Below are 25231 nucleotides of genomic sequence, written 5' to 3'. Positions count from 1 at the left end.
CAGTTGCCCCCAGCAACCAATCAGATGCCACCTTTCTTTTTCCAAAGAGTCTGTAAGGAATGAAAGGTGCAATCTAATTGGTTGGTTCCAGGATAAATTGTCATTCTTGTAAATATCTTCAGATTGTGAGCTAAGTAGTCAATAGGGTGGTCCTATCCATGTATAAGTGAGCATATAGAGCTGTCAGTAGTCATGTGGGTGGTCCCACTCAGTGACTAAGTCCAGAATGTTATCCTGGAACTTTTCCCACAAAACTATGGGGGAGATTTATCAAACATGGTGTAAAGTGAAACTGGCTCAGTCGCCCCTAGCAACCAATCAGACTCCACTTTTCATTCCTCACAGACTATTTGGAAAATGAAAGGTGGAATCTGATTGGTTGCTAGGGGCGACTGAGCCAGTTTCACTTTACACCATGTTTGATAAATCTCCCCCTATATATCCATCTGCTCAGCTCCTCCTGCTCTATAACATGATGTCATTCTCAATGCTTATTTCCCTTCAAACATTTATAGCACTTGCTACTTCTGAAAATCATCTTCTCTCTATAAAGTATTAAAAATGATCATCTTCTTTCCAAACTTTCTGATACACATTTGCTTATACACAGTACCCAGTATGAAACTGAGCTCCACTGTAAAGTATGGGGATGGAAGCAATACAGTAACTATTATCAGACATTTTAGGGCATCAGTCTTCTGTTATGTAATTTCTGCTGCTCCGGCTTCATACACAGATACAGGGCATCACTCCAGACCTATGTGTCACTATAGCTCCTGCTTATTTCCACTTGTTTTGCTTCCAGTTATTATGTAGAGACAAAGAAATTCAGAAACCTTTGGGTGACCCCCAAATGCACTTGGAATATGCGATGTGCAGAAATGATAGGCGCTTTAATCGGGAGCCAGAAGGAGCACTCTCTGCGAGGTGTCTGGCTCTACGCGTTACACACTTGTCATATTAAGTCACTTTTATTGGCCGTGCACATATCAGAGCGGGACATGTGTGGGCGCTCAGGAGCTTCTTGTGCAGTCAGATGAGATAATAATGCCATATGGTAAAACCTGATGTGAGAGAATGACTCTTTTATGATGACACATGTTTATAATCAAAAATGATTTAGGAAACAGAATGATGGAAAAGTTCCCCATTCCATCTAAACCTGTTGGGTGGTTGCCATTACAAGGCTCTGACAGCTGTTCTTCTATCATAGATACTCCAGCCTGGACCAATATGAGGTCAACTCTCAAGGGTCTGCGGACAGATACAATGCTATTGGACCGCCGTTCAACTGCACCTTTAAGGTAAGTTACTGTAAAAAAGAAAAGAAAAGAAAAAAGAGCTAAAATCATTTACTTCAATGTTGTTATCAATAATCTTCATAGATGGTATTAAAGGTGAAATAATAGAGAGGACCCGTGAAGAGTTTTTACTTTCTTACTACACCCACCGATTCCTGAGATATAGGGTTTTACTAGTTGTTTGACTATCTGTACTCTTTGCTGAATAGTCAGATGGGCGGGAACTTTGTTGCTAAATGGATAGGTGTGGGGGGGGGGGGGGTATGAGGCTAAAGGAGGGCGAATCATGTTTACGGGGGGGGGGGGTTGATTATAAAATTACTAATCATATACTGAGAATATTTAATTTTTATTTATTTATTTGTGCTGACCACAAGTCCTCTTTGGGGTGCATTCACACACACAGGATCTGCATCTCATAACACATACATCTTAGGGGCTTGGACACGTTTCTAGGGATGTGTCTGTCTGCATGATTGTTGTCCATTTCCAATAACAAGCAGCACAGTTGAGAATAAAGCTGTTGTACAGTTTGTACTTAAAGACTTCCTTTCTCAACACTCTTACCTCTCCAGTCTATCCTGAACACAGCAGCCAGACTCATCTTCTTCTCCAGCCATTATACTGATGTCTCCCCCCTGTGCCAGTCACTGCACTGGTTACCCATTAAATACAGAACACATTTCAAACTCCTCACCCTCACCCATAAAGCTCTTTACAACTCTGCCCCTCCATACATCTCCTCCCTCACCTCCACCTACCATCCTCCCCATGCTCTACATTCTGCTAATGATCTTACACTAACATCTTCCATAATCAGAACCTCACACTCCCGCCTCCAGGACTTCTCTCGTGCTGCACCAGTTCTCTCGAATTCCTTACTAACAGACCTCAGACTTATTTCCAACACTCACAGTTTCAAGTGCACCCTGAAGACCCATGTCTTCAGGCGCGCTTATAACATTCCCTAAACTTGTCTCCCTTTTTGTTATCCCATCTCCATCTACTCTATAACCTCCTAGGTGTCATGTACTTTCTACCTCAACTCAGACAATGACGTGTGACTCGTCTGATTACCTATAGGCACTTTGTACATACTGTAGATTCTCAATAGCCGGACCATCGGCAAATAAAGCACTTGTTGCCTCTTGTGTCACCCCCAGTCCTTCTAGTCTGTACGCTTTTGCGAGCAAGTCTCCCTTTGTATCTTTATTTTTATTAATTTATTGTGTAATATAATATAAATGTAACCTCTGTATTGTATAAAAAAAAAGCGCTGCAGAATCTGTTGGCACTATACAAATATTATTACTATTATTTTGATACAAAGTAATTGACAAAATGTATTAGTCACTGCACTTTAGATGTAGATTCCTTTATATGCCATATAACCCTTGTATAAAGGTGATCATACTTTTAGGAAGCAGACCTCTAAACCTCAGTGCATTGTATTACAGATCCATAATCTGGGCTTCTTTCCAGAGGACGTCACCATTAGGATCACTGTCCCAGTTGCTACTCGCGGTGGAAACCGTTTGCTTCTATTACAAGAGTTAGTCAATGACCAGGTACAGCAATGCTTCTTAGTGGGAAATGATATGAGATATGATGTCAAAATGTCTGTAAATGATCTACAACCATGTTTCCTGCCATAGGGGAATGAAACCTGCAATGTCTGGGGTAACAGTACAGATTACCGAAGGAAGCCTTCCGAAGAGGACCTTACTCAGATCCCACAGCTGGTAATGTCTTCAGCAGTATAAGGCTCTGTTCACATTTCATTTCTGTTATGTGTTATGTATGTCATGGAAGAGCAGAAGTGTCCATAGCCTTTATACCAAAGCTTTGCTTTGTCTATCCAGGCACGATGGAAATTGTAGTTTTGCAACAGCTGGAGGGCCGAAGGTTCCCCATCCCTGCTTTATACTAATACATTGCTAAAGAACTCCATACCATGTGCAGAAAAGGCTGATCGCTATGCATCTTTTTCAGAATCATACAAACTCCGATGTAGTGTCCATTGAGTGCACCATGAGTCTGGCCTCCAACCAGGAGGGGACACTCACTCTGCATGGGTATCTGTGGAGAAGATCCTTCCAAGTGGTAAGACTATGCTGCTGCTGGTGGGGGATTAATAAGAGATACAGGAGGATTGTAACAAGATGACATATATACATGACTATAGGATTAAATAGAATGAATGAAAAGATTCCGGTTTCTGAATGCTACTAATGTTTCATTCGCAGATGAATTTTCGCTCGGTCAGCCTGGTTAGTTTTGCCGCCTTACAACGAAAATTCCACAGTCCTTTTATTTTTCGGGATGAGGAACCCAGCCGCCAGGTAATCATCTAACCTTTCAGATTGTGTCCTATATGACTGATGATAGATCTTATAGATGTTTTATTTTGTAAATATATTTAATGTGCCTTGCAGCCGTAAGTGGTATGGGTTACATATAGTCCACACTATTTTTTATGCTTTCTTGGTACTTCTATTGTTAAACCAGATTTGTCGCCAGCCTAGGAAGGACAGGTCTGCACTTTTATTAGGCAAATAAACATATTTGGAGAGATTTATTAAATATGGTGTAAAGTGAAACTGGCTCAGTTGCCCCTAGCAACCAGATTCAGAATCAGATTTCACCTCTCATTCCTCACAGACTCTTTGGAAAATGAAAGGTGGAATCTGATTGGTTGCTAGGGGCAACTGAGACAGTTTCACTTTACAACATTTTTGATAAATCTCCCCCATTGTGCATATTACTCTCTGATCATGCCTATTTGCCAAATGGCAAATCACGAAGGCTTATGCACGAACAATAGGACCGTATGCACTTCTATAGGCTCCGTTTTTTACTGACTCCCAAAGGAAACAACTACAATAGATCTTGCTTTTTTTTTTTTTTTTTTAGATTACCTTTGAAATTTCCAAGCAGGAGGAATGGGAGGTTCCAATATGGATTATAGTCAGCAGTACGATAGGTGGGCTACTCCTACTGGCTCTCCTAGTCCTGGCTCTTTGGAGGGTAAGAAGACAATGTTTTAATGCCAACCTGCTACTATGCTTAATCTCTAATGCATGGATACATCTGTGTATAACAAAAACTCTGCATGACTTGCCTTAAGTCTTCTTTATTTTGTACATGAATTATATGCTCCTTATGTTCTAACCTGCGGCCAGTGGTGTTGTTCATTGATTTAAAGGAAATCTATCATCACTTTCATGCTTCCCGAACCACTAGTCATTGGGATGGTCCCAGGTAGATTGTCTCTTTCCCACCAGCCATGATTGATAGTTCATTCCTGTTTGCGTTCAGTCAATGAAATAGATTTCCAACAGCAAGTATACTAATCCTAGAATAGAAGTTAAAATGGGTTGTCCAGGATTTTAAAGCAGCATGTTGCTATAGATCCTGTATATCAACACTAGAGGTTCCTGCATCTGGGTTTAGTACATGAGAAGGACATTAGACTAGTTTATGTGCATTGGGGTAGGCTAGGTTGTTATCTACATTTTGTATCCCAAGTTATCAGTCACTTTCTAGAATCTCTTCTGGATAATGTTGTTCGCAGGATAACACACTATAGATATAGGAGTGGTCAGGTTTGGCTATTGGACACTGTGTTTCATGTTATTGTGTAGTCCTAGCCTATAATGATTTAGACATGGAGATGAGGGGACATCAGTTATATCTAACCGGCTTGTTCTTTCTTTATGTCCAGCTGGGATTTTTTAAGCGTAGTCACCATGAGAGAGAGGAAGAAGATAAAGTCTTGGAGTGAGGCTGCAGCGGAATGAAACTCTTGGCCCACTACCTGTGCCAATACATATAGTGTATATACCAACCCAAGGGGCCAGAGAGAGAAGCTGGCTGCAACTCTGAGAATTGAAAGCAAATGGACAGAAGCAATAATCTCAGAAAGGCCAACTTGCACAGGGCTGAAGACGAGATGGTAACTTGAACATTACCACCAAATGCTGCCTCAGGGAGCGGGATGAAAGCGCTCCTGCTTCCTCTTTGGCCTCTATTTATTTCTTTACTGACCTGAAATCTAAAGAACTTGCAGCCAAATACTGAACTTGCAAACTCTGACAGGTTCTGCTCAGGGATCAACCTACCAGTCACTACCAAAAGGTGGAGACCACTGCCTGCCTCCCTGGAAGTCTCCCATCATACACTATGCCTGGAATTACTTCCATTATTATTCCCATTTTCTAGTTTTTTTTTATTGGTATAAAAGACCACTTTAACATGGCCAGGGAAGAGAAGATGAGAAACAACTTCTCCATATAGAATGACGGTAAGTAGGAAGAATCTGAATGTTAAGAGGAAGCTTCTCAAGAATAGAGCTGTAGTTTACAATCATGCACTGATCATGTTCACTAGGAAATTCTGGAAAAATCTATGGATGAGGACAATGTTCATAATAATTGGAGCAATTTTAATAGTTTCTAATATTATAGTCATTGAGCATCATAGATGAACTAGTGAGTCAAAAAGTGGAGTAGCTGTTCATAGACATCCGTCAGATCCAGGTACCACTTCTCCAGCAAAAGTTACAAAATGCAAGATGGGATCTTAATGGTTTCTGTGAATAACAGATCACATTTTCCAAAAAAATTTGTATTTACCGGGGCTTACAGAATTAGAAAAACATGGCTGACTTCTTCCAAAAACCACATTTGCCTACCGATCGTATGTGGTATTGTATTTCAGCCATATTAAATGTATTTAAAAATAAAAAAAAAACACTAGTAGCCAACCCAAAAAATTAGATGTTGATATTAGAGTTTGTCTCACAAATGAGTTAATAGGTGGGCATCAGCCTTTAACAATGAGCGTGCACTAGAGATGAGCGCAGCCCAAGTCCAATCATTTGGCATTTGATTACCGGTGGCTGAAAAAGTTAGATGCTGCCCTAAAGTGTCGTGGAAAACATGGATAAAGCCTATGCTGGAGCTCAACACAGGCTTTAAGACTAAGCTTAGAAGTAAAACATGATTTTATAACTTTGCTAACGGCAATCTGCTAAGAGACAGGTGTCATTTCTCTTACCTCCCTATCTGCCCACATCTGCAGCTCTAAACACGATATACAGCTGACTGGTCCCTTTAACAAAAGACCTCATAGATTTCAATAGTCCCTGCAAAATGTAAGCACCTACTCTAAAAAAAATAATGGTTCACTAAGTTGTCAGCAAACTCCCCTTCATAGTGCATGATTGTATACCAGGATACAGTCACCAGTCCTTGGAACAGATGCATGATGAAGAGCGGGACAGAACGTGGACTGGCATCACATGTTCTCTGGTGTCAGTGTTTTACTACAGTGGAACCACTACATGACGCAAGGACAATCAGGCCTCTCTTTCTATGACTGCTAGTTACCTGTTCTGGTGATGCACAATGTGGTACGTCACTTGTTCTTTTGTATTTTGTGCTATTTAAAAAAACAAATTAAAATTAAATACTATTTAAAAAAAAAAAAAAAACAACTTTGTTACTTTACTGTCTTTTCAATATTACACAAGGTGCAGGGTAGTATTAAAGGGACTGTATCATCAGGCCTGGGCTGAAGCACTGGAGGCGGGCTGACCCACCCCCAATGGGAGGAAACCCCCATTCCTCTATGATACAGCTCCAGTGATTCTAATGGAGCAATGTCATAGAGGGGCGGGGGTTTCCTCCCACTGGGGGTGGGTCAGCCCGCCTCCAGTGCTTCAGCCCAGGCCTGATGATACAGTCCCTTTAATATTTTTATATTTGATATGTAATATAAGTAGCATGCATTTAGGTAAGGCCTCTTCTCCAGTCACATTAAAAGCTGCATTTAGTTCTGAAGATATCTTCTGATAGACTTCTGAACACAGCTCATGCATGCACAATTCATCCGTTTTTGCCGCGATTGAACTGGCTGCAAAGCAATGCATTGAAGTCAAGAGAAAGACGGACGTCCAATGCGCACAATGTATTACATTATGGACGTTATCGCCGTCGATGTCAAAATAATCATCATGACCGCTATTTTCAGACATCTTTCACAAACAGCATGTTTTTTATTAGTTGTTCACACAGTTTTTCTTTGGTCACTGTTCTTTCTCCGTTTTTTACTATTAAATTCAATGGACTTTTCAATTAAGCCGCACCCAAAGGGCAATTAGTAACCCCAAACTAGTATAATGTGCCAACAGCCACCATTGCCCTTAGGCAGGGATGTCAAACTCAAGCCCTCCAGCCGTTGCAAAACTACAAGTCCCATCCTGTCAGCTTTAGCTTTGGCTGTCCAGGCATGATGGGAATTGTAGTTTTAAAACAGCTGGAGGGCTTGAGTTTGACACATCTGCACTAAGGGGAGGCCAGACAGCTAAATGACGTCCATTATTTTAGACTTAAAATGACGGACGTCATTTTAAACGGAGCTGAAAAAAACGTTGTGTGAACATAGCCAAAAGGGAATTTTGTCAGTACTCTGCAGGACAAGCAACCTACTTTAATTCCTACACTGGTAGCATAAAATGTGGTCATATACAAACAGACACAACACTGGCCACCCATTCTCTAGCTAGGTGTGGATCCTGTACATGACATCAGTGGTATGTAGTATAGCTATTACCTTTATGTGGAATCTAAAAAGGTAGGAGTAGAGATTAAAAAGCATTTTCTCTACATTACTATAAAAATAAAGTAACACAACCTCAGCATAAAACCATAACTAGTACACAAGACTCATAAAAGCAAGTAATCTCTCCCAATCTGTAGGTGTGTATATGAGGAGGAAGAAGGACTTTCTTGGTTAAAGGTTCCGTTCACATACCATACCATAGAACTGAAGGTGGGGACACAAAATGACACAGACATTATGATCTGTTGGATTGTGATATATGACAAAGGATCAAGTGGAATCAATGTTAAGTGCTTACTGGTTTTTAAACAGGTCACATGGTTAAGGGAGACCTGCAAGCCTCCACCTATAACCAAGGAACTGTATGCAACAGAGGAAACATCCATAGTGCAGGAAACATTGTACACATGTGAGCCCATCTCCTTGCCCTGTTAGGCAGGATCAATTTGTTTAGTATCATGACACCCCTGCCCAGTGTTAAAGTGTACCTGTCTTAATTTTTTTTTTTTTTTTGCAGCAATCAATAGTACAGGCGATTTTAATAGACTTTGTAATAGGGTTTATTAGCCGAAAAATGCATTTTTATCATGAGAAAGCAGTTTGAAGCTCTCCCCCCTGTCTTCATGGTTGTCTATGGTGAGGGGAGGGGTGGAGGGAGATGAGGCACCAAAACAGGACAACAAAGTTAATTTACAGCTACATCACTGGGCTATCTCCTCTGAAGTAAGCACTGACCTCTGAATACCAGCTTTCACACAGGTCCCGCTGTGTAATCCTTTATTCTGTGCTCTCTGCTGTCAACTAATCTCCCTCCTCTCTCTTCCCCCCTCCCCTCTCCATAGAACAGATAGGGGCACGTCTGATGCAACAAGAAGTGATTTCCTGATAATTTCCTAATAAACCCAATTACGAAGTTTCTTAAAATCGCATGAACTATTGCTTTCTGCAAAAAAACAAACAAACAGTGACACTTTAAAGGGGTTATCCAGCGCTACAAAAACATGGCCACTTTTCCCCCTACTGTTGTCTCCAGTTCAGGTGTGGTTTGCAGTTAAGCTCCATTTACTTCAATGGAACTGAGTTTCAAAACCCCACCCAAACTGGAGACAACAGTAGGGGGAAGTGGCCATGTTTTGGAGCGCTGAATAACCCCTTTAATGCCGTATATGCACATTGACCACAGGTAAGGCACTTATCCTCTGCCTTCCATACCAGCACTTGTGACTTCAGCAGGTAGAATAAGTACATTACTGGCATCTCTAGCACATAGGGTACTCTGTGCAAAGGTGAGTGTTTACTACATTCTACAAAACACCAGCAGCTTCATGTAAAACTGCTCATTGTTTAACATGTTCATGACCAGGGATTTTTTCTCCTTCATGCTCAAAGTAAAGTTTGGAAAGCTGCAAAGCTAACAGTCAAAATGTTTTTTTTATTTAATTATTGTAGAGAACTGGAGCTAGTAACCATGTATTGTAGGAGGGAAACCCCTATGAATGCATAACCTAGTGCCTAACATAGAATAACAAGCAAAGGTCATCTTTTCTGCTCTTATCCTGAGGCCACACTCATACACAGCATATATGTATAAAGTTGTAAGTACAATACACGTTTATGAAGTATTCAAGACTCTATTCACATGCTGCACAAAAAAACTAAATGATCATAATTAAAATGGGTGAAATCTACCTGTATATATTTTTCTGTAACTTTCGGCTTTTTTTTAATACTTACCATTCTATTACCTAGTGAACCTCTGTCAATCTCCCCCTTGTGTCCTTGAATCACTGAATCAGGTCATTCACCACCATGAATCCCAGTGTGAGTAGAGGAGGCCGCCTGGCTTTATAAGAGGAGTTGGTTTTACGGATTAATCTTTTGAGATTAACCACATGCAGTAAAGCAGCACAGTGGTCTGCCAGTGATTAATCCCAAGAGGTTTAGTAGCCACCACAATGCCTGAAGAAATCCAATGTGATAAATGGTATAAGGCAGGGGTGATGTAATGCGGAAACATCTCTCAGCCCTTCAGCAGCTGTAAAAAATAATAAAGGCTAATCCAGAAAACAATCAGGGGTCTATGGTGACTGTCCATCCAAATTCTCACACTCTGTAATACATATACTGGACATACAACTCATTTTCTAGGTGGGCACTGCATAGTTTCTGAACTCCTTCAGTTCTTCCACTCATTGATACGACATTTCTACACAGGACGGGTCCAACCAGAAAAGGATCAGCTTTCAAAACAATGTTATTTCTTGGCTCTGTACTGCACAGCAGGGATGCTAAAGTATGGTGTCCAGTATACTGTATCTGGTGCATCTTTGGCCGTCCATGTGGAATGAATTAAAATTATACCAGCAATAGCGGAAGTCTACTACACCTTATAATACCTGCTAAATGCCACCCACTTTCCTCACCACTTTTAAAAAGTGACAAGGGATGTATAAAAACAATGAAAAGACGCAAAATGTTTATTAAACTGGTATACGTGGCTGAGCAAGTTCCCTCCAAATAAACACAGAAAACATTGAGATGTAAAAAAGCACATGTTGCTGTGCGTTTTGCAGATATATTCTTGTACAGTACAAGTAATAGACTGTAAGCTCTTGTGAGCAGGGTCCTCACAAGTGTTTGAATAGTTAGATACTATTATATGTTAGATATCATCTTTACATGTACCCTCCTAACCAAAACTTGTTGAAGACTATAGGAATGGTAATACATGGGCAAGATAAAATACATGGATTATGTTAAATTTAAAGGGGTATTCCTATCTGGGCTTGTTATCTCCTATCCATTCCTTTTTGATCACTAGGGATATCACCACCCAGACCCTTACTGGAAGAGTTTAGCGTATCCCAGAATTAATGAAGGTGGGGCAGCTGTGTCTCTGTGCTCCGGATCGGTGGGGGCCTTGCCAACCCTTCCTACACAGGATAAGAACCTGTTTTGGCACAAACTATACAGCTCTTCGAGGAACCCTATTAAATCTGTGTAAATGTAGCCTAAGGGGGTTTTCACACGTCTTCCGCAATAACAGTCCATGCACAGATGATGTGCTATGGAACGGAATCACCATTCATGATGTCAGGAGCTCCCAAACTCTTTAAATCTTCGCACTACTGTACTGACAAACTGTTTCAGAGCTTTCTGCATCATAATGAATGATGATTCCAGTAGTTCCCAATTCCATTTCACAGCACATCATATTTATATATGGACCATGCATAAAACATGCGAATGACCCCTATAGTGCGATAACACAACCTAGTAGCACTTTATTGCCAACAAACGCATCTCATCACCGGGAAGAGAGGTTTCCAAGAAACAAGGCCTGCTGGATCTTACTTCAAAAAAAAAAAAGAAAGGGACAATCTGGCCTTAAAGGGATTATACAGAATTAGAACGGAAACAAAGGGCTCAAAAAACAGCATTTACCCCTGTCCCCATGTGTGCGATATAACAATTAAGCTATATTCTCTTCAATGGAACTATATCATAAAACCGGACCCAACCTAAGGGCAGGAGCAGTGCTTTTTCGTGAAGAAAGCAGCCATGTTTTGTAATTCTGGATAACTCCTTTAACATGTCCCTAACATTTCCCCTTTCTAGCAGCTACACCAGTACCTTGCCCTCTCTCCTGCATTGTGGTCACAGCGCTGCTAACACACTGCATTCATGATGAGCACAAAGCACTGTTATTAGCACAGCTACTGTGTCCTCACTACCCAAGCAGGAGAAGCCTGTGACCACCCCTCACGGGAATGGACAGGAAAGCATAGTTTTTCAGGATTTCCCACAGTGAGAAAACTTGTAAGAATATATATATAAGTCATTTGAATGGTTTGAATATCACCCTAATGGGGCAGAGATTTAATATCTGAGACGAGTGTTTAGGAGCCAGCCTGAGATTTATTTGAGACAGAAAAGGTGAGAATCCAGACATTGACCATATAAAAAGCCAGCAGAAATATATTTAACATATGGCTAACTGGAATTCATCCAGTACTGGTAAATGGCACACATTCATCGACATGACATCTCTCAAAAGCCTCACATAATCTGTCACAAAAGATGTGAAGACCCAAGGAGTCCCATTTTACGCTCCATAAGGCATTAACATCTGTTAAATCAAAAATAAAAAGCCGCTTGCTTCATGAAAATATCCAAACTACATCTTCATTGAACATAAAATTGTGCAAAGCTTCATTAAATGGAATTAAAAAGACAGCGGGGGCATGGTCCCCACGAGAAGTCCTGTCCCGACAGGATCTCCACTCTTAATTCAGCACCTTATCTCGGGCCCCACCTATATCTATATTCACTGGTGAGGGGTCCCGTGCCATATGGCATGCCTTTTTTCCAATTTTTACTTTTTAGATTACAGTTCTGTACAAAGCTGGAAGACCAACACGCATGAAAAGGGGACTTGGCATTGGATCAGCCCTTGCTCTGTCAGAATAGGCAAAATAAAGACTCAGGGATAGGGGTACACCCTTCCCTGAAGATGCCAACATGCACATTAAGTATGTAGGCATTTAGTGAAATTCCACAAACTCTTCAAGGGTTCGGGGGATCTGGTTCTGGTATTTAATGTTGTGTAGACGCACAGCCCGGGCAGCCAGGCACTTCAAGCTTAGTTTCATCTGTGTCTTTAAAAGGATCTCAGATACACCTGTAGTGCTCCGATCCAGCGGTGTCTTCTTCTCTTTGTTGGTCATATCTGTATGAGCACCAGCCTCCACCAAGCTGATAATGATGGAGTGCAACGTGAGAAAATCACTTATGGGACGGTTGTATTGGACAATCAGATGAAGCGGGGTGTTGCCGACATTGTCTGTAGCGTTTACATTTGCCCCACAGTCTATCAGCAATTTGGCTACAGGGGCACTGGGGAAGCTGCAAACGTCATTTGTGTGAAAGTCATCAACCGGGGTGCTGGAGTCCACTGCTAAATGCAAGAGGCTGCACCCCTCCCGAGTGCGAGGGTCTAGGTGAACCAAGCGGTAGATCTGCTTGTTGATGCGCGATTGCTCCTCTTCTGAGCACTGCGTCTTGGTGGAGATGCAGACGAGGTAGAGAAATGTGTACAGATTGCATTCATGGTTTTCCAGTGCAGAATGAGCATCAGGCTCTTGTGGATTCTGAATTCGAGTGATACCCCGTTCTATCTCCAAGACACTACATCGCAACACATTCTCCACGTCATGTGCCTTAACTGGCTCATTCAGATGAATCATTTGAGAGAATACCTGAGCAAACCTCAACAGGTCCTTGTGCGTGTTTCGATTTCCCTTCTGACGCAGCTGCAATGCATGTAGCCAAAGCTTAATGCACTGCTCAAACTCCATGTTATCCGCATACACGGCACCTCGATATATTATTGGATGGGACACATCAATATTATCAGAGCCAAGAATCCGTTCCCGCACAATTAAACCTTCCATGTGTAATGCATCAGTATCATGGCGAATAAGATCCAACTCACGGGGAGTGCGACATTCAGTTCTCATACCATAAGCTGCAATGGGGGGCAGAACTTCCTTGTTAAGAATGTTGTTGGGATCACGGAAACGTTCCAGCATTGCCAGGTACAAGTACTGATAAGTCTTGGTAATATTGTAATTTTCCCGATCATTGGCAAAGGATGCACCCAGCAACTCTAGTGCTTCTACCCGACTTTGGATATCAACATCAGAGTGTGCAAGAAGCAGTTCCACCACCTCCGCTTTACAACTCTCAGCTGCTACCTTTAATGGCGTCATCCCGTGACCATTGACAACCATCGCAGCTTTCCATTTAACCAGTTCACGCACAATATCTAAGTGTCCGGCTTCAGCTGCAAAATGCAAAGCTGTAGCTCCACAATGGGCCCTGGCGTTTGGGTCAGCACGCTGCTCCAAGAGGTAATGGACTACATCGGTGTGGCCCTTATAAGCAGCGATCATTAGGCACGTGTTGTCATACTTGTTGGCAATACTAATGTTTGCATTATTCTCCACAAGGAAGCGGACAATGTCAAGTCTCCCATCAAAGCAGGCAGCCCTTAGCGGAGTGGAGTTGGTCACAGTCGTATGATTAACATTGGCTCCATGACTGACCAGCAGCTTTACTACTTCGTAATGCCCGGCACCAGCTGCACACCAAAGGGCAGTGGCTCCATCGATTACATATCTAAAAGACAAAAGAAGAAATAGAAATGAATATCCTTCATAACTATCTATAATTGGACATCACCATAATTGCCCCCCTCTATCACACATATGTCCAGTATTTTAGTAGTAGTAATATGTTACATAGTCAATAACACCATTTATCACCATTAACATTTTATAAAAGTAATACATGTAAGTGTGACGTCATGTGAAGTCATCCCTATAAATCATCATGAAGCTTGCAATAACTAACTCAATAACACTGACCTGATAGGCAAGGATAGGTGTTCTGCAGCCAACCTCAGGACCCCTTTCTAAAAGGGACCAGCACTTTACTATCTGCTGTTACAGCTTCTTATCAGCACTTGTGTGGACAGAAAAGCTTGTTCACCCTTCCAGATCCATTTCCCAGCATGTATGCGAAGTCAATGATGAGGGTCAGGAAGGAGAAGCTAGCACACTCCCTCAGATGTCCTGTGGCAGTGGCAGCCTCCTCTGCTCTGTCCTGCCCCCACTATCAGCATGATGTTACCTGACACCCTATACGTGCCAGGCACAGGAAGTGAAAGCCCTCAAGGCACAAGCAAAATCCTTGAGCAGCCGGTCAGGTGACCTCCACCGAACACAAGTTTGGTAAACAAAAAAGAATTTAGAAGTGAAAAGTCAGCTGAACCTGCTGATGTTGGAGGGAGAGGCTATCTTACCTGTAAAGACCCTTCGCCCACATAAACATATGGGCTCTGCATGTTGGATTTCAACACCCAAACATCATAAATAGCGGCCATTTAAGACCCACCCACTATACACGCACATGTAGACCACCACTTTTCAATGCAATTTTGGGTAGTCATCTCAAAGAGGTTCCACTGTTCACATCATAAGGATAGTAGTGGTGGTGAAAGGAAGGGGTGGTGGGGTTAAGGTTCAGCTATGGCCACCAGCTACTGTAAGTGTGTGTACTTTTGTTGTCCATATATATAACCTGCTCTGGGTATAGGATAACGAAAAACACTAACCCTACCCAATGCAGTTATACCACTTAGTAACAGCCCGGCTCCTCCCTTCTTTCCGTGCTGAACCCACTGCAGCCTCAGCAGTCAGTGTACAGAACTAGACCAGCAGAGCGGGGAGGAAGCGGAGTACACAGAAGCACAGGTTCAGGTAAGATGAGTATAGTGTATATATTTTACTATTAAAACTTTAGCTCAAAGTTTTCCCTCCTTTCAGTCTTCAACTATTGCAAAACTACATCTCCAGGACACCTGCACAGCAGAAGGCTGTTTGGCATGATGGTAGTTATAGCTGTGCAACATTTCAGCTCTCCCAACATGATGGGAGTTGTAAGTTCTGGACCAGATGGAGACCTATTGCTAGTTAGATACACAGCACATACACAACATAGCAGAGCACTGGTCCATGCTACACACAGCAGTATCCCAGCACATCTATTATGTTAGATGACGTTGTCTCACCTCCCTGCTTTACACTGCCATCACATTCTATAGGTCTGGTCCCCTCCTCACCCCCCATGTATACAGGTCTGGTCCCCTCCTCACCCCCCATGTATACAGGTCTGGTCCCCTCCTCACCCCCCATGTATACAGGTCTGGTCCCCTCCTCACCCCCCATGTATACAGGTCTGGTCCCCTCCTCACCCCCCATGTATACAGGTCTGGTCCCCTCCTCACCCCCCATGTATACAGGTCTGGTCCCCTCCTCACCCCCCATGTATACAGGTCTGGTCCCCTCCTCACCCCCCATGTATACAGGTCTGGTCCCCTCCTCACCCCCCATGTATACAGGTCTGGTCCCCTCCTCACCCCCCATGTATACAGGTCTGGTCCCCTCCTCACCCCCCATGTATACAGGTCTGGTCCCCTCCTCACCCCCCATGTATACAGGTCTGGTCCCCTCCTCACCCCCCATGTATACAGGTCTGGTCCCCTCCTCACCCCCCATGTATACAGGTCTGGTCCCCTCCTCACCCCCCATGTATACAGGTCTGGTCCCCTCCTCACCCCCCATGTATACAGGTCTGGTCCCCTCCTCACCCCCCATGTATACAGGTCTGGTCCCCTCCTCACCCCCCATGTATACAGGTCTGGTCCCCTCCTCACCCCCCATGTATACAGGTCTGGTCCCCTCCTCACCCCCCATGTATACAGGTCTGGTCCCCTCCTCACCCCCCATGTATACAGGTCTGGTCCCCTCCTCACCCCCCATGTATACAGGTCTGGTCCCCTCCTCACCCCCATGTATACAGGTCTGGTCCCCTCCTCACCCCCCATGTATACAGGTCTGGTCCCCTCCTCACCCCCCATGTATACAGGTCTGGTCCCCTCCTCACCCCCCATGTATACAGGTCTGGTCCCCTCCTCACCCCCCATGTATACAGGTCTGGTCCCCTCCTCACCCCCCTATATACAGGTCTGGTCCCCTCCTCACCCCCCTGTATACAGGTCTGGGCCCCTCCTCACCCCCCTGTATACAGGTCTGGTCCCCTCCTCACCCCCCATGTATACAGGTCTGGTCCCCTCCTCACCCCCCTGTATACAGGTCTGGGCCCCTCCTCACCCCCATGTATACAGGTCTACACCCCCCATGTATACAGGTCTACACCCCCAAGTATACAGGTCTTGATCCCCTACACCCCAGTGTATACAGGTCTGGACCCACCACTCCGCCAGGTATACAGGCCTGCACCCCCCATGTATTCATGCCTGCACCCCCATCCTCACCCATCAAAGCGCACGGTGCCGGTCTGCTGGGTGTCCACCCGGTAGTGCTCGAGCAGGAGGCGCACCACCTTGCTGTGGCCGTTGCGCGCCGCGATGATGAGGGGGGTTGAGCGCTGTCCGCCATGCTGGGTGACCGAGCTGAGCAGCGTCCGGATCTCCGACTCGGTTCGGTTGAGCAGCAGCGCCGCCAGAGTCAGCACCCGCCCCTCAGCCGCCGCCTTATACACATACACTGACAGCCCCTCCAGGGCCATCCCGGGGCAGCAACAGGAAGTCCGCAAGTGCTCACTTCCGGTCCGTCCTGCAGAAAACATACGCCGACGTCACTGGAGTTCCGGGTAACAAACATTGAAACCTGAGAAGGGTGTGTTTACCGGACGCGGGGCGGGAAGAAAGAGCACAACAACCGGTCAGGCCTGCCTCCCTGCATGTGCCATGTTACCGGGCCCAGCATTACCGTAATTACCTAAGCCAAAACAGTGACACGGTGCGCTCGGTAACCAGGACAACCAGAGCCCCATGTCACATGATTACAGCGCTATGGCTATCGTGTGGCCCCGCCCCCAGTTCATGCTGATTGGCTGCTGCGCTGGAGTCTTGTAACTCCGCCAGGTCCGTAGATGATCACAGCGGGAGCCGCACAGCACCAGGATGCAGAGCGCTGTACGCCGGCGGCAGCACCAAGCTCCGGGATCTCCGGCCAGGTACCCAGCATGCACTGCGCTGTGCCAGCCCTACATCATGCAGAGTGTGGGCACTGCTCGTCCTGCACATGCCAGCAGTCATGGCCATGCATGGCCTATAGGGCTCCCCTGTCATGTGATTGGCATGATGACCTCTGTCACCCTGGGTCACACTACTTTCTGGTCCTTAGTGTTAAGCTACTTTTGCAGCTGTCCCCAATTTACATGAATTCCTATGGAGTGGAACTTGTGCACAATTTGCAGGGTGGCATCACCCAGGGGGCACCTGTAACTTCAGTGCAACCCAAATCATCAGATTGGTCAAAATTGGAGGAACTTTCCGCCATGTGTCTGGGCGCCCCGGGGTTCGCTGGTGACTGTCCCTGCTGTTAGTGAGCGGGTCATAGAGCTGACGTGCACAATGAGGCTTTTGTCTGCTGCGCCACATAGACGTAATGTGAGATCTCCCCCCATGATAGTGTAGTAGTAATATGATAGGGTGACGCCACAGCAGATGGTCTGTGATGCCAGCCCTGCCGCTGGGCATTGTATTACAGTGTTCTCCCAATCTGTGGATCTCCGGCTGGTGCAGAACTACAACTCCCATCATGCCCCAACAGGTGTAATGTGGCTGTCCTGGGGCAGTGTAGTGCAGCGTCCCCCCATACTGTGCACCACCAAAACTATGATGATGGGGCTTGTAGGATTGCAGCATTTCAGCTTTCATGGCATAATGTGAGTTGTAGTTTTGCAACAATCGGAGAGCCACAAGAAGGGGATCACTGTTGTAGGGAATTGTAGCAGTTGTCAAGTTTTTATTTTTAACAGGAGATTTTTGAACACCGTACAATGTAATTGTCATTGTCACTGCTGAGACCCCCACCAATTAGGGCGGCCGCATAGAGAATGTGTGAAGAGCTGGCCAGGCATGTGGTGGACTCCATTCATTCCAGATAAGTCCCCAGCAATGGATCGGAACTGTACAGAACAGTAGCAAATCCCCATAGAAAACCTCTCCTGCTCTGGACAGTTCCTGACACGGACAGAGGTGGCAGCACAGAGCACTGTGTCAGACTATAAAGAATACACCACTTCCTGCAGGACATGCAGCAGCTGATAAGCAATGAAAGAATGGAGATTTTTTAACTAGAAGTAATTAACAATCTGTATAACTTTCTGACACCAGTTGATTTAAAAACTTAACAAAATACCCCTTTAGCAAGTACAAAGCAAAAGTGACAAAAAAAGCTTCTCCAAGGTGTCCCTATCTTACATAAGTCCTAATTCTCATTGAGCAGCTGTGTCTCTTTTACTTTAATGAGCAGATTTGGCGCAGTTCAGCCCCACGATGAATCAAGAAATAATCGCTTCCATCTGGACCTGTGGTTCTATTTCACCTTGCAGAACTGGCTTCTGGACTTTGGACGTCCGATTGTTATGGTAAGTGTGCGTAATCGCTGTCAGCATCGTAGACTGAGGTAGGCGAGGACTCTGCGCTCATGAAAGTAGAAGGTGGCGGTAATATAGCTTCATAGTTTTATGATAAAATATGGACAAATAAGGACATATTTGGGGGAATTTGTTAAGACCAGTATTTCACATGCTAGTCTCAACTTAAAGTGTCACTTAAAAAAACTAATGACGTCAAGTGTTGATTGGACAAGATCTCAGTGTAGCCCCCCACCAGTCACTAGATAGATAAGAGTCTATTTATTATTTCTGAATTGCCAATGAGGTATGTGAAAATGAGTTTTCTAAACCCTTATAATGTATTACTGGCTCAGTTTCTATCCATGAATGAGGTATGAATGAGCTTGTCACTAGTTAATAAGGTCAAGTTTACCTCTGATACTACTGTGTTGATCCAGAGGAAGGAGAAAAAAAACCCCTCATGAGGCAGATGTCAATTGCCCCATCAAAAAATCCTGCCTGACTTTAATATGTCGATCAGAATAAATCCCTGGATCAGGATAAGGAATTAGGTGAAGATGGTCACAGTAAAATATCAATGGCATTGAAGCTTACAGTATCCTTTTAAAATGTTTCAGCAGCAAACCGTTCACAACTTATGGTTCTTAGTATATGTCACATTATCCTATACAGTAACCTGAGGCTTGGGGTATAGGAGGGGGTCACTCTGTGCATGTTACCTTAATGGTGATAATTTATTTAAAGGACGTCTGCCATCAGCCAGATGCTTTATAAAACATGGCTTCTCAATGATATCCTTAAAGGAGAGGGGAGGCACCAAGAGAGCCCATTAATAAGGCCTCAACCCCCCAGTCAGGGCTTAAGTGCGCTTCAAGCGACCCGAGTTGAACTGGTGACAGGGCACCCAAGACTTATTGATGTGTATGGAGCGAAAGTTAGCCCATCTGGTCTGATCCCACAGAAGACCTACTGTAGGACAGGTGTCAGAACAATTACATTATAGCTTGCTGCACGTGGGGCTGGGTAGTCATAGACTAGTCACAAAGCCCATACTGGTCTCCGACCAACATTTTTGTTCAGTGGGGATAATAGCATCACAATTGGACTATGGAGCAATAGGAGAATGTGACCTGGTCCTCTTTTATATCATGTAAATGGCCGTGCGTGTGTCCGTCACCTACCAGGAATAGAGATGGCACCAGGATGCACAGTGGGAAGAAGACAGGCCAGAGGAGGCAGTGTGTTGTTCTGCTGGGGATGTGGATCCATATATACCACCTAATTAAACCCTATACAGGCCAAATATACTCTTCATAACTATAGTATTTCCACATGGCTGTGGCCTGTATTAGCAGGATAATGCCCTGGTCACACTGCAGAGATTGTAGTATGCGAAACATGACAAAAAGGTGGTGACATGGCCTCCAGATTCCTGGGATCTCAATACTTTCCAGTATCCGTAAGATGCGCTGGAAAACAAAATACCCGATCCATGGAGCTGTAACAACTTACATGGCTTGGCATCTGCTAATAATAGGTATTATAGGACACCTTCAGAGCTCTTACGCAGCTCATGCCTCCATGCGTTAGATGGTGCAACAGGGAGCTTTACTATAGTACGCAGGTGGTTTTAATGTTATGGCTGGTCATTGCATATTTAGGCTGTTTTGGATATGAACACAATTGTCTCACTATATCACTCCTATTTTTCCCTTCTCTCTGGATACTGCTAATATCCTTTATGTATATTCCCTACTATATAGTTTATCACTATTTGTATTTAGCACATTATAGTATATAGTGTATCCTCCTAACCGTATCCCCACTGATCTCAGTGTTCACAAATTCTAGGAAATATCTTACATTCCACCTAGAAGGCTCCAAATTCCTAATGCTTCCCTGTATTTTTCCAGATGATGTATCCTTTCTTTGCCACCAGAGATCAAGTGATTTATTAGTGAAGTCATGTTTTCTGTTCTCTCTGCAGATTATCCTTCCCTTGGATTGGTTCCCATTGAATAAACCCAGTGCAGGCGACTACTTCCATATGGCTTATAACATTATAACTCCGCTGCTGCTGCTGAAGGTGAAATGGGATTAATGGTAGTCAGGACTAGAGACTATTAAAGAGAGAGGCCCCCGCAGCCACTAGAAAGAGAACACAGAGAAATACGTGACCTATACCTATTTTATATCAGCCCAAGCTAATTACTGTGGAGGGCTGCAGGGAGCTGAGCCAGCAGCACAATACAGACCACAGTAGCACAGTAGGACAGTAGTCTTTACTTTATTGCAATGAGAGCTTAAATTGCTATAATCACATAGTGAGTCCCTGTCAATCAAAAGAACTTCTATCATGTAATCAGGCATACAGAGGAAAGTGCAACAGCAACCTGCAAGTGCCAGGACTTACCGCATATACTTGCATTTTATGTCATTGGGCAATGTCAAAAGTTATTGATCACACTGAGACCGACTGTGATCCAGAGATATAGCTGGGGAGAGAGGGCGGAGGGCATGTGATTCACTCCCCAGCTGTATCTTCAGATTAGCTAAATCAAACACTATAAGTGTATGAGGCTACATTGTCGGATTTTGCGAGCGGAGTGGATGGCATGGCCGCTGTTTTCTCCCTGGCTATATCTTCTTTATCACAGTAGGTCTTAGCAGTGAGACCTGCTGCAATCAATAACTTTTGACAAGCCTGATGGCATCTCAAGTTATTTTTAATAACAGGTACTCTTTAAAGGGGTACTCTGGAGCCTAAAAAGATGTCACTAATAAATTGTTTTAATATTTCTTAATATCACTTTGTAATATAACTATATTAAAATAAGTGTATAGTATTTTTTTTTTGGGGGGGGGGGGAGGCTGACGATTGCTGTCATCCAGTCTCTGCACAGTGAGCAGTGATTGCTATCACTGTGCTACAACCTGCTTCTGTAGAGGCTGTTGCACACAGTGTTAAACAGCCTACGGGATCGTGAACTGCAAGGCTTAGACAGCCCTGCAGTTCCTGACACAAATGGTGGCAGCAGAGGGGCCCATGTTGCCCCTCTGATAAGATATTTGTAAGAAATACAATGTTCACATTTTTTCTTGTGTCTCTTCCAGTTGATTGAAAGATCTCCAAAGACCCTACCTAACTCTGTGATATACATCAGCATTATGACATTCGTCATGGGGGCAAGCATCCACCTGGTGGGAGATTCTGTCAATCACAGATTGATCTTCAGCGGATACCAGCTTCACCTATCTGTGCGGGACAACCCAATCATGCAGAATCTACAGCCCCCCACCCTGGTGAGAAGGCAGGGAGGGTAACATGGGAATGGGGGTCTGCAGCATACATATGGGAGGTGATGAAACCCTGCAGTAACACAAGAGTAGTAGCCATTATGGTTATCGGAATTATTAAAGGAGAACTGAACAAGCTACATACTGCACCCTCTAAACTTTATTCCATGCCCCCCTATTCTCACTACTGATAAAGTGGCATTCTAAGCTGGCACTAGGGGGAAACACGTGGGCAGTGCAGCATTCAGGAGCTGTGCTGCATAAGAAAGGAATTAGGACTGTCAGACAAACTGTGTAATCTGTTGTCTCTCACCTTGCCTGATACTGTCTTCCTTTATGCTACAGGTGGACTCCTTTGAGTTGTTATACTACTACGATGAGTACTTGGGTCATTCCATGTGGTAAGAATTTCCTTGATGTTTGTGTCACACACATTTACTGATGCAGTCCTACTGTCCAGCAATACCCCAGTATGTAATTGCAGTGAAGCATGCACCATGTTCCTTCAGACAGTGTAAATCAGTGGAGATGCACAGTGCAGCTACTAAGCTAGCTCCCAAATAAACTTGCTTACAGAGCATGTTTTCACACCAAAAAAATCAGTAGAAAGTAAACCCTTCAGTTTCTTTGTAAGCTTACAAAGGGAAAAAAGATGTTTTATTCCAGCGAGCGAGGCCAGGAGAGGGGCGGCAACTAGTCATCTGGGTGGGAAGTTGCCCGTGACTACTCACTCTCTGCCTGTCAGCGCGTCGTGTGAGGATGATTGACAGGCAGAGAGGCTTCAAACGGGTGTCTCTGTCTGTCAGTCATCCCCACAGAGCGCGCTGTCAGACAGAGACCCGTGACTAGTCATGGACAGCTCCCCGCCCAGATGACTAGTTGCTGCTCCTCTCCTGGCGCTCTGGAATAAAACATTTTTTTCTTCTTTGTAAAGCTACTGCTACAGCCGTGGCTTGTAGCCTTGGGGAGCTGCTGGGAACCATATCAGCACAATCGTGCTAACTGGTTCTCTTTAAGCTTCCACTAGAGGCCCCCTGCAGGCTGAATTATGCAGAGATGATATACGGCAAAATGCTGCATTCTGCATTGACGTCCCTCAGAATCACAATGGTACTCACAGCCTTTCCTTTGTTAAACTAAATAATTATCATTAATTGCTGTTATTTTCCCTTATTTTCTTAGGTACATTCCGTTTTTTCTCATCCTGTTCATCTACTTCTCTGGTTGCTTCACAACAGTAAAGCGGGAAAGTGAGATGCCTTTATCCGCCTGGTCATTGCTGCTTCCCAGCAGCCTGTATTACTGGCAAGTATCTTTATAGCAGTTTTGCTAATAACCAGGTATCCCCCATGCATTATAGATAAATACACCGGTGCTGTGTTGTGGAACCTAATATGAGGAGGGTGAGGGCAGACTGAAGTAACGGTTAGCTAGCAGCTCCAGTATACATGGTAATTGTTGGTCTCAGACCCAGACTACCACCAATAGTGTTTCCTAAGAATACTGACCACCACTAGGAACATATTGCCATGAAATAAATCTTAAGAAGAAGCTGAACATGGTGCATTTATTTTCCTAGCTTTACATTACCTTTTCCTACAGGTACCTGGTGACCGAGGGCCAAATCTTCATCATCTTCATATTCACCTTCTTTGCAATGCTTGCTCTCATCTTGCACCAGAAGCGTAAAGGTCTGCGTCTGGACAGCAATGGCCTTTTCCTGCTCCTGTCATTTTCCGTCACTTTGCTCCTTATAGCGGTCTGGATCATATGGTTATGGAATGATAAAATTCTGCGCAAGAAATACCCTGGAGTAATCTATATCCCCGAGCCCTGGGCCTTCTATACGCTGCACATCAACAGCCTGCACTGAAAGGACCCGGATCTGCGCTTCCCTGTGTAGTCACTTGTAGGAGTGAAACTTGCCATAGACTACCATTGTTTTTCCACCCGAGTAGAGGGGATTAAGAAGAGGAGAGGCTGTTTTCTTCTTACTGTAGCTGGCTGTTTTTAATGCAGAATTATTATATTTTAGTATATGGAAATTGCTGTATTCAGCCACTGTGTGCCCTGTTACATTAGCAGACCTTTACAAGAATAGTGGCAAAGAATTAGTTTTTAAAAATAAAAAAAAAGGACAATAACTGTACGTTCAGACAATCGAGGACATGCATGTTCAATGCAAACAATATCAGCCCATCATATTAGATGGCAGATTGTGCAATAAGACAACTCTGAAATGTCTGCAATTACCTGTGGATGTTTTTTTCAGAATAAAAAACTATATTTTCTTTTTTATTGTATTTTTTATGTACTTCTTAGAACTGGAAGTTCCCATCTCTGTCTTTTCAAATACTTTGTTCACACAGTTTTTTTTTCCTTGAATGGTTCCTAATCAGTTCAGTAGGATTACTGTAGGTTTAAACCTCTAGTACTAGAACAGAAAATCATTGGCATTCTACTATTGCACAGCAGTGAAAGGGGCCGAGCTGCATCACCTCACATGTAGTACAGACAAGTGATTCTGTTTCAAGAGGAAATTAGCCAGTTCTTTTCTTCTCTCAAGCAATCATAAAGCGACTCTGTACCCACAATCTGACCCCCAAAACCACTTGTACCTTCAGATAGCTGCTTTTAATCCAAGATCTGTCCTGTTTCGGCAGGTGATGCAGTTATTGTCCTAAAAAACAACTTTTAAACTGGCAGCCCCGTGCCCTACGTGCGTGGCCTAGATTGTGTATGCATTAGGCTGGTACAACCTCTCTGTCCCTCCTCCCCGCCTTCCTCATCATTAGGAATGCTCCAGGCAGATTGTCTCCTATTCGTCAGCTGTGTGAGCACGGCACATTGGCTGGATTGTTAAGGCACCTGTGCAATGTTCAGCATGCAGAAAATGTTCCAGTGGCATTCCTAATGATGAAGAGGGTGGGGAGGAGGGACGGTGAGGTGGTGCAAAGTTAGGGCACAGATATTCTAAGCCACGCCTGTAGGGCACG

General features: G+C 44.1%; 3 protein-coding genes and 1 long non-coding RNA gene across 11 annotated transcripts in view; 2 read left to right on the top strand and 2 right to left on the bottom strand.

Moving 5' to 3' along the window:
* Positions 1-6788, top strand: part of ITGA11 (integrin subunit alpha 11) — an 86130-nt gene extending 79342 nt beyond the window's left edge. For all 7 annotated transcript variants that reach the window (XM_069986119.1, XM_069986099.1, XM_069986092.1 and 4 more), the window contains 7 exons: positions 1214-1304; positions 2759-2869; positions 2957-3043; positions 3294-3404; positions 3548-3643; positions 4215-4328; positions 5026-6788. In XM_069986119.1, the coding sequence (XP_069842220.1) occupies positions 1214-1304; positions 2759-2869; positions 2957-3043; positions 3294-3404; positions 3548-3643; positions 4215-4328; positions 5026-5085 (670 nt within the window). In that variant the 3' untranslated portion in view covers positions 5086-6788. The remainder of the gene's footprint in view (positions 1-1213; positions 1305-2758; positions 2870-2956; positions 3044-3293; positions 3405-3547; positions 3644-4214; positions 4329-5025) is intronic.
* Positions 418-17433, bottom strand: LOC138802658 (uncharacterized). Of its 2 annotated transcripts, none has more exons than XR_011364797.1 (4): positions 17199-17433; positions 6692-6743; positions 4220-4319; positions 418-1312 (listed from the first exon to the last, which is right to left on the bottom strand). It is a non-coding gene; the product is annotated as an uncharacterized lncRNA (long non-coding RNA). The 2 variants fall into 2 exon arrangements; XR_011364798.1 differs by having other exon boundaries at positions 17291-17433.
* On the bottom strand, positions 11824-17105 carry FEM1B (fem-1 homolog B). The gene is made up of 2 exons (XM_069986155.1): positions 16825-17105; positions 11824-14105 (listed from the first exon to the last, which is right to left on the bottom strand). The coding sequence occupies exons 1-2, from the start codon at positions 17076-17078 to the stop codon at positions 12470-12472; spliced, it is 1890 nt and encodes a 629-aa protein (XP_069842256.1). The 5' UTR covers positions 17079-17105; the 3' UTR covers positions 11824-12469.
* On the top strand, positions 17172-24538 carry CLN6 (CLN6 transmembrane ER protein). Its single transcript, XM_069986170.1, has 7 exons — positions 17172-17528; positions 18833-18947; positions 20926-21024; positions 22053-22241; positions 22581-22636; positions 23418-23540; positions 23838-24538. Exons 1-7 carry the CDS (start codon positions 17476-17478, stop codon positions 24106-24108), a joined length of 906 nt encoding a protein of 301 aa, XP_069842271.1. The 5' UTR covers positions 17172-17475; the 3' UTR covers positions 24109-24538.
* Positions 24539-25231: the final 693 nt, after the last annotated feature.

Source organism: Dendropsophus ebraccatus, chromosome 1 (assembly GCF_027789765.1).
Source record: "Dendropsophus ebraccatus isolate aDenEbr1 chromosome 1, aDenEbr1.pat, whole genome shotgun sequence".
NCBI lineage: Eukaryota > Metazoa > Chordata > Amphibia > Anura > Hylidae > Dendropsophus > Dendropsophus ebraccatus.
Note: the sequence above shows the minus strand (reverse complement) of the source record. Positions and strands in the feature narration are given on the sequence as shown.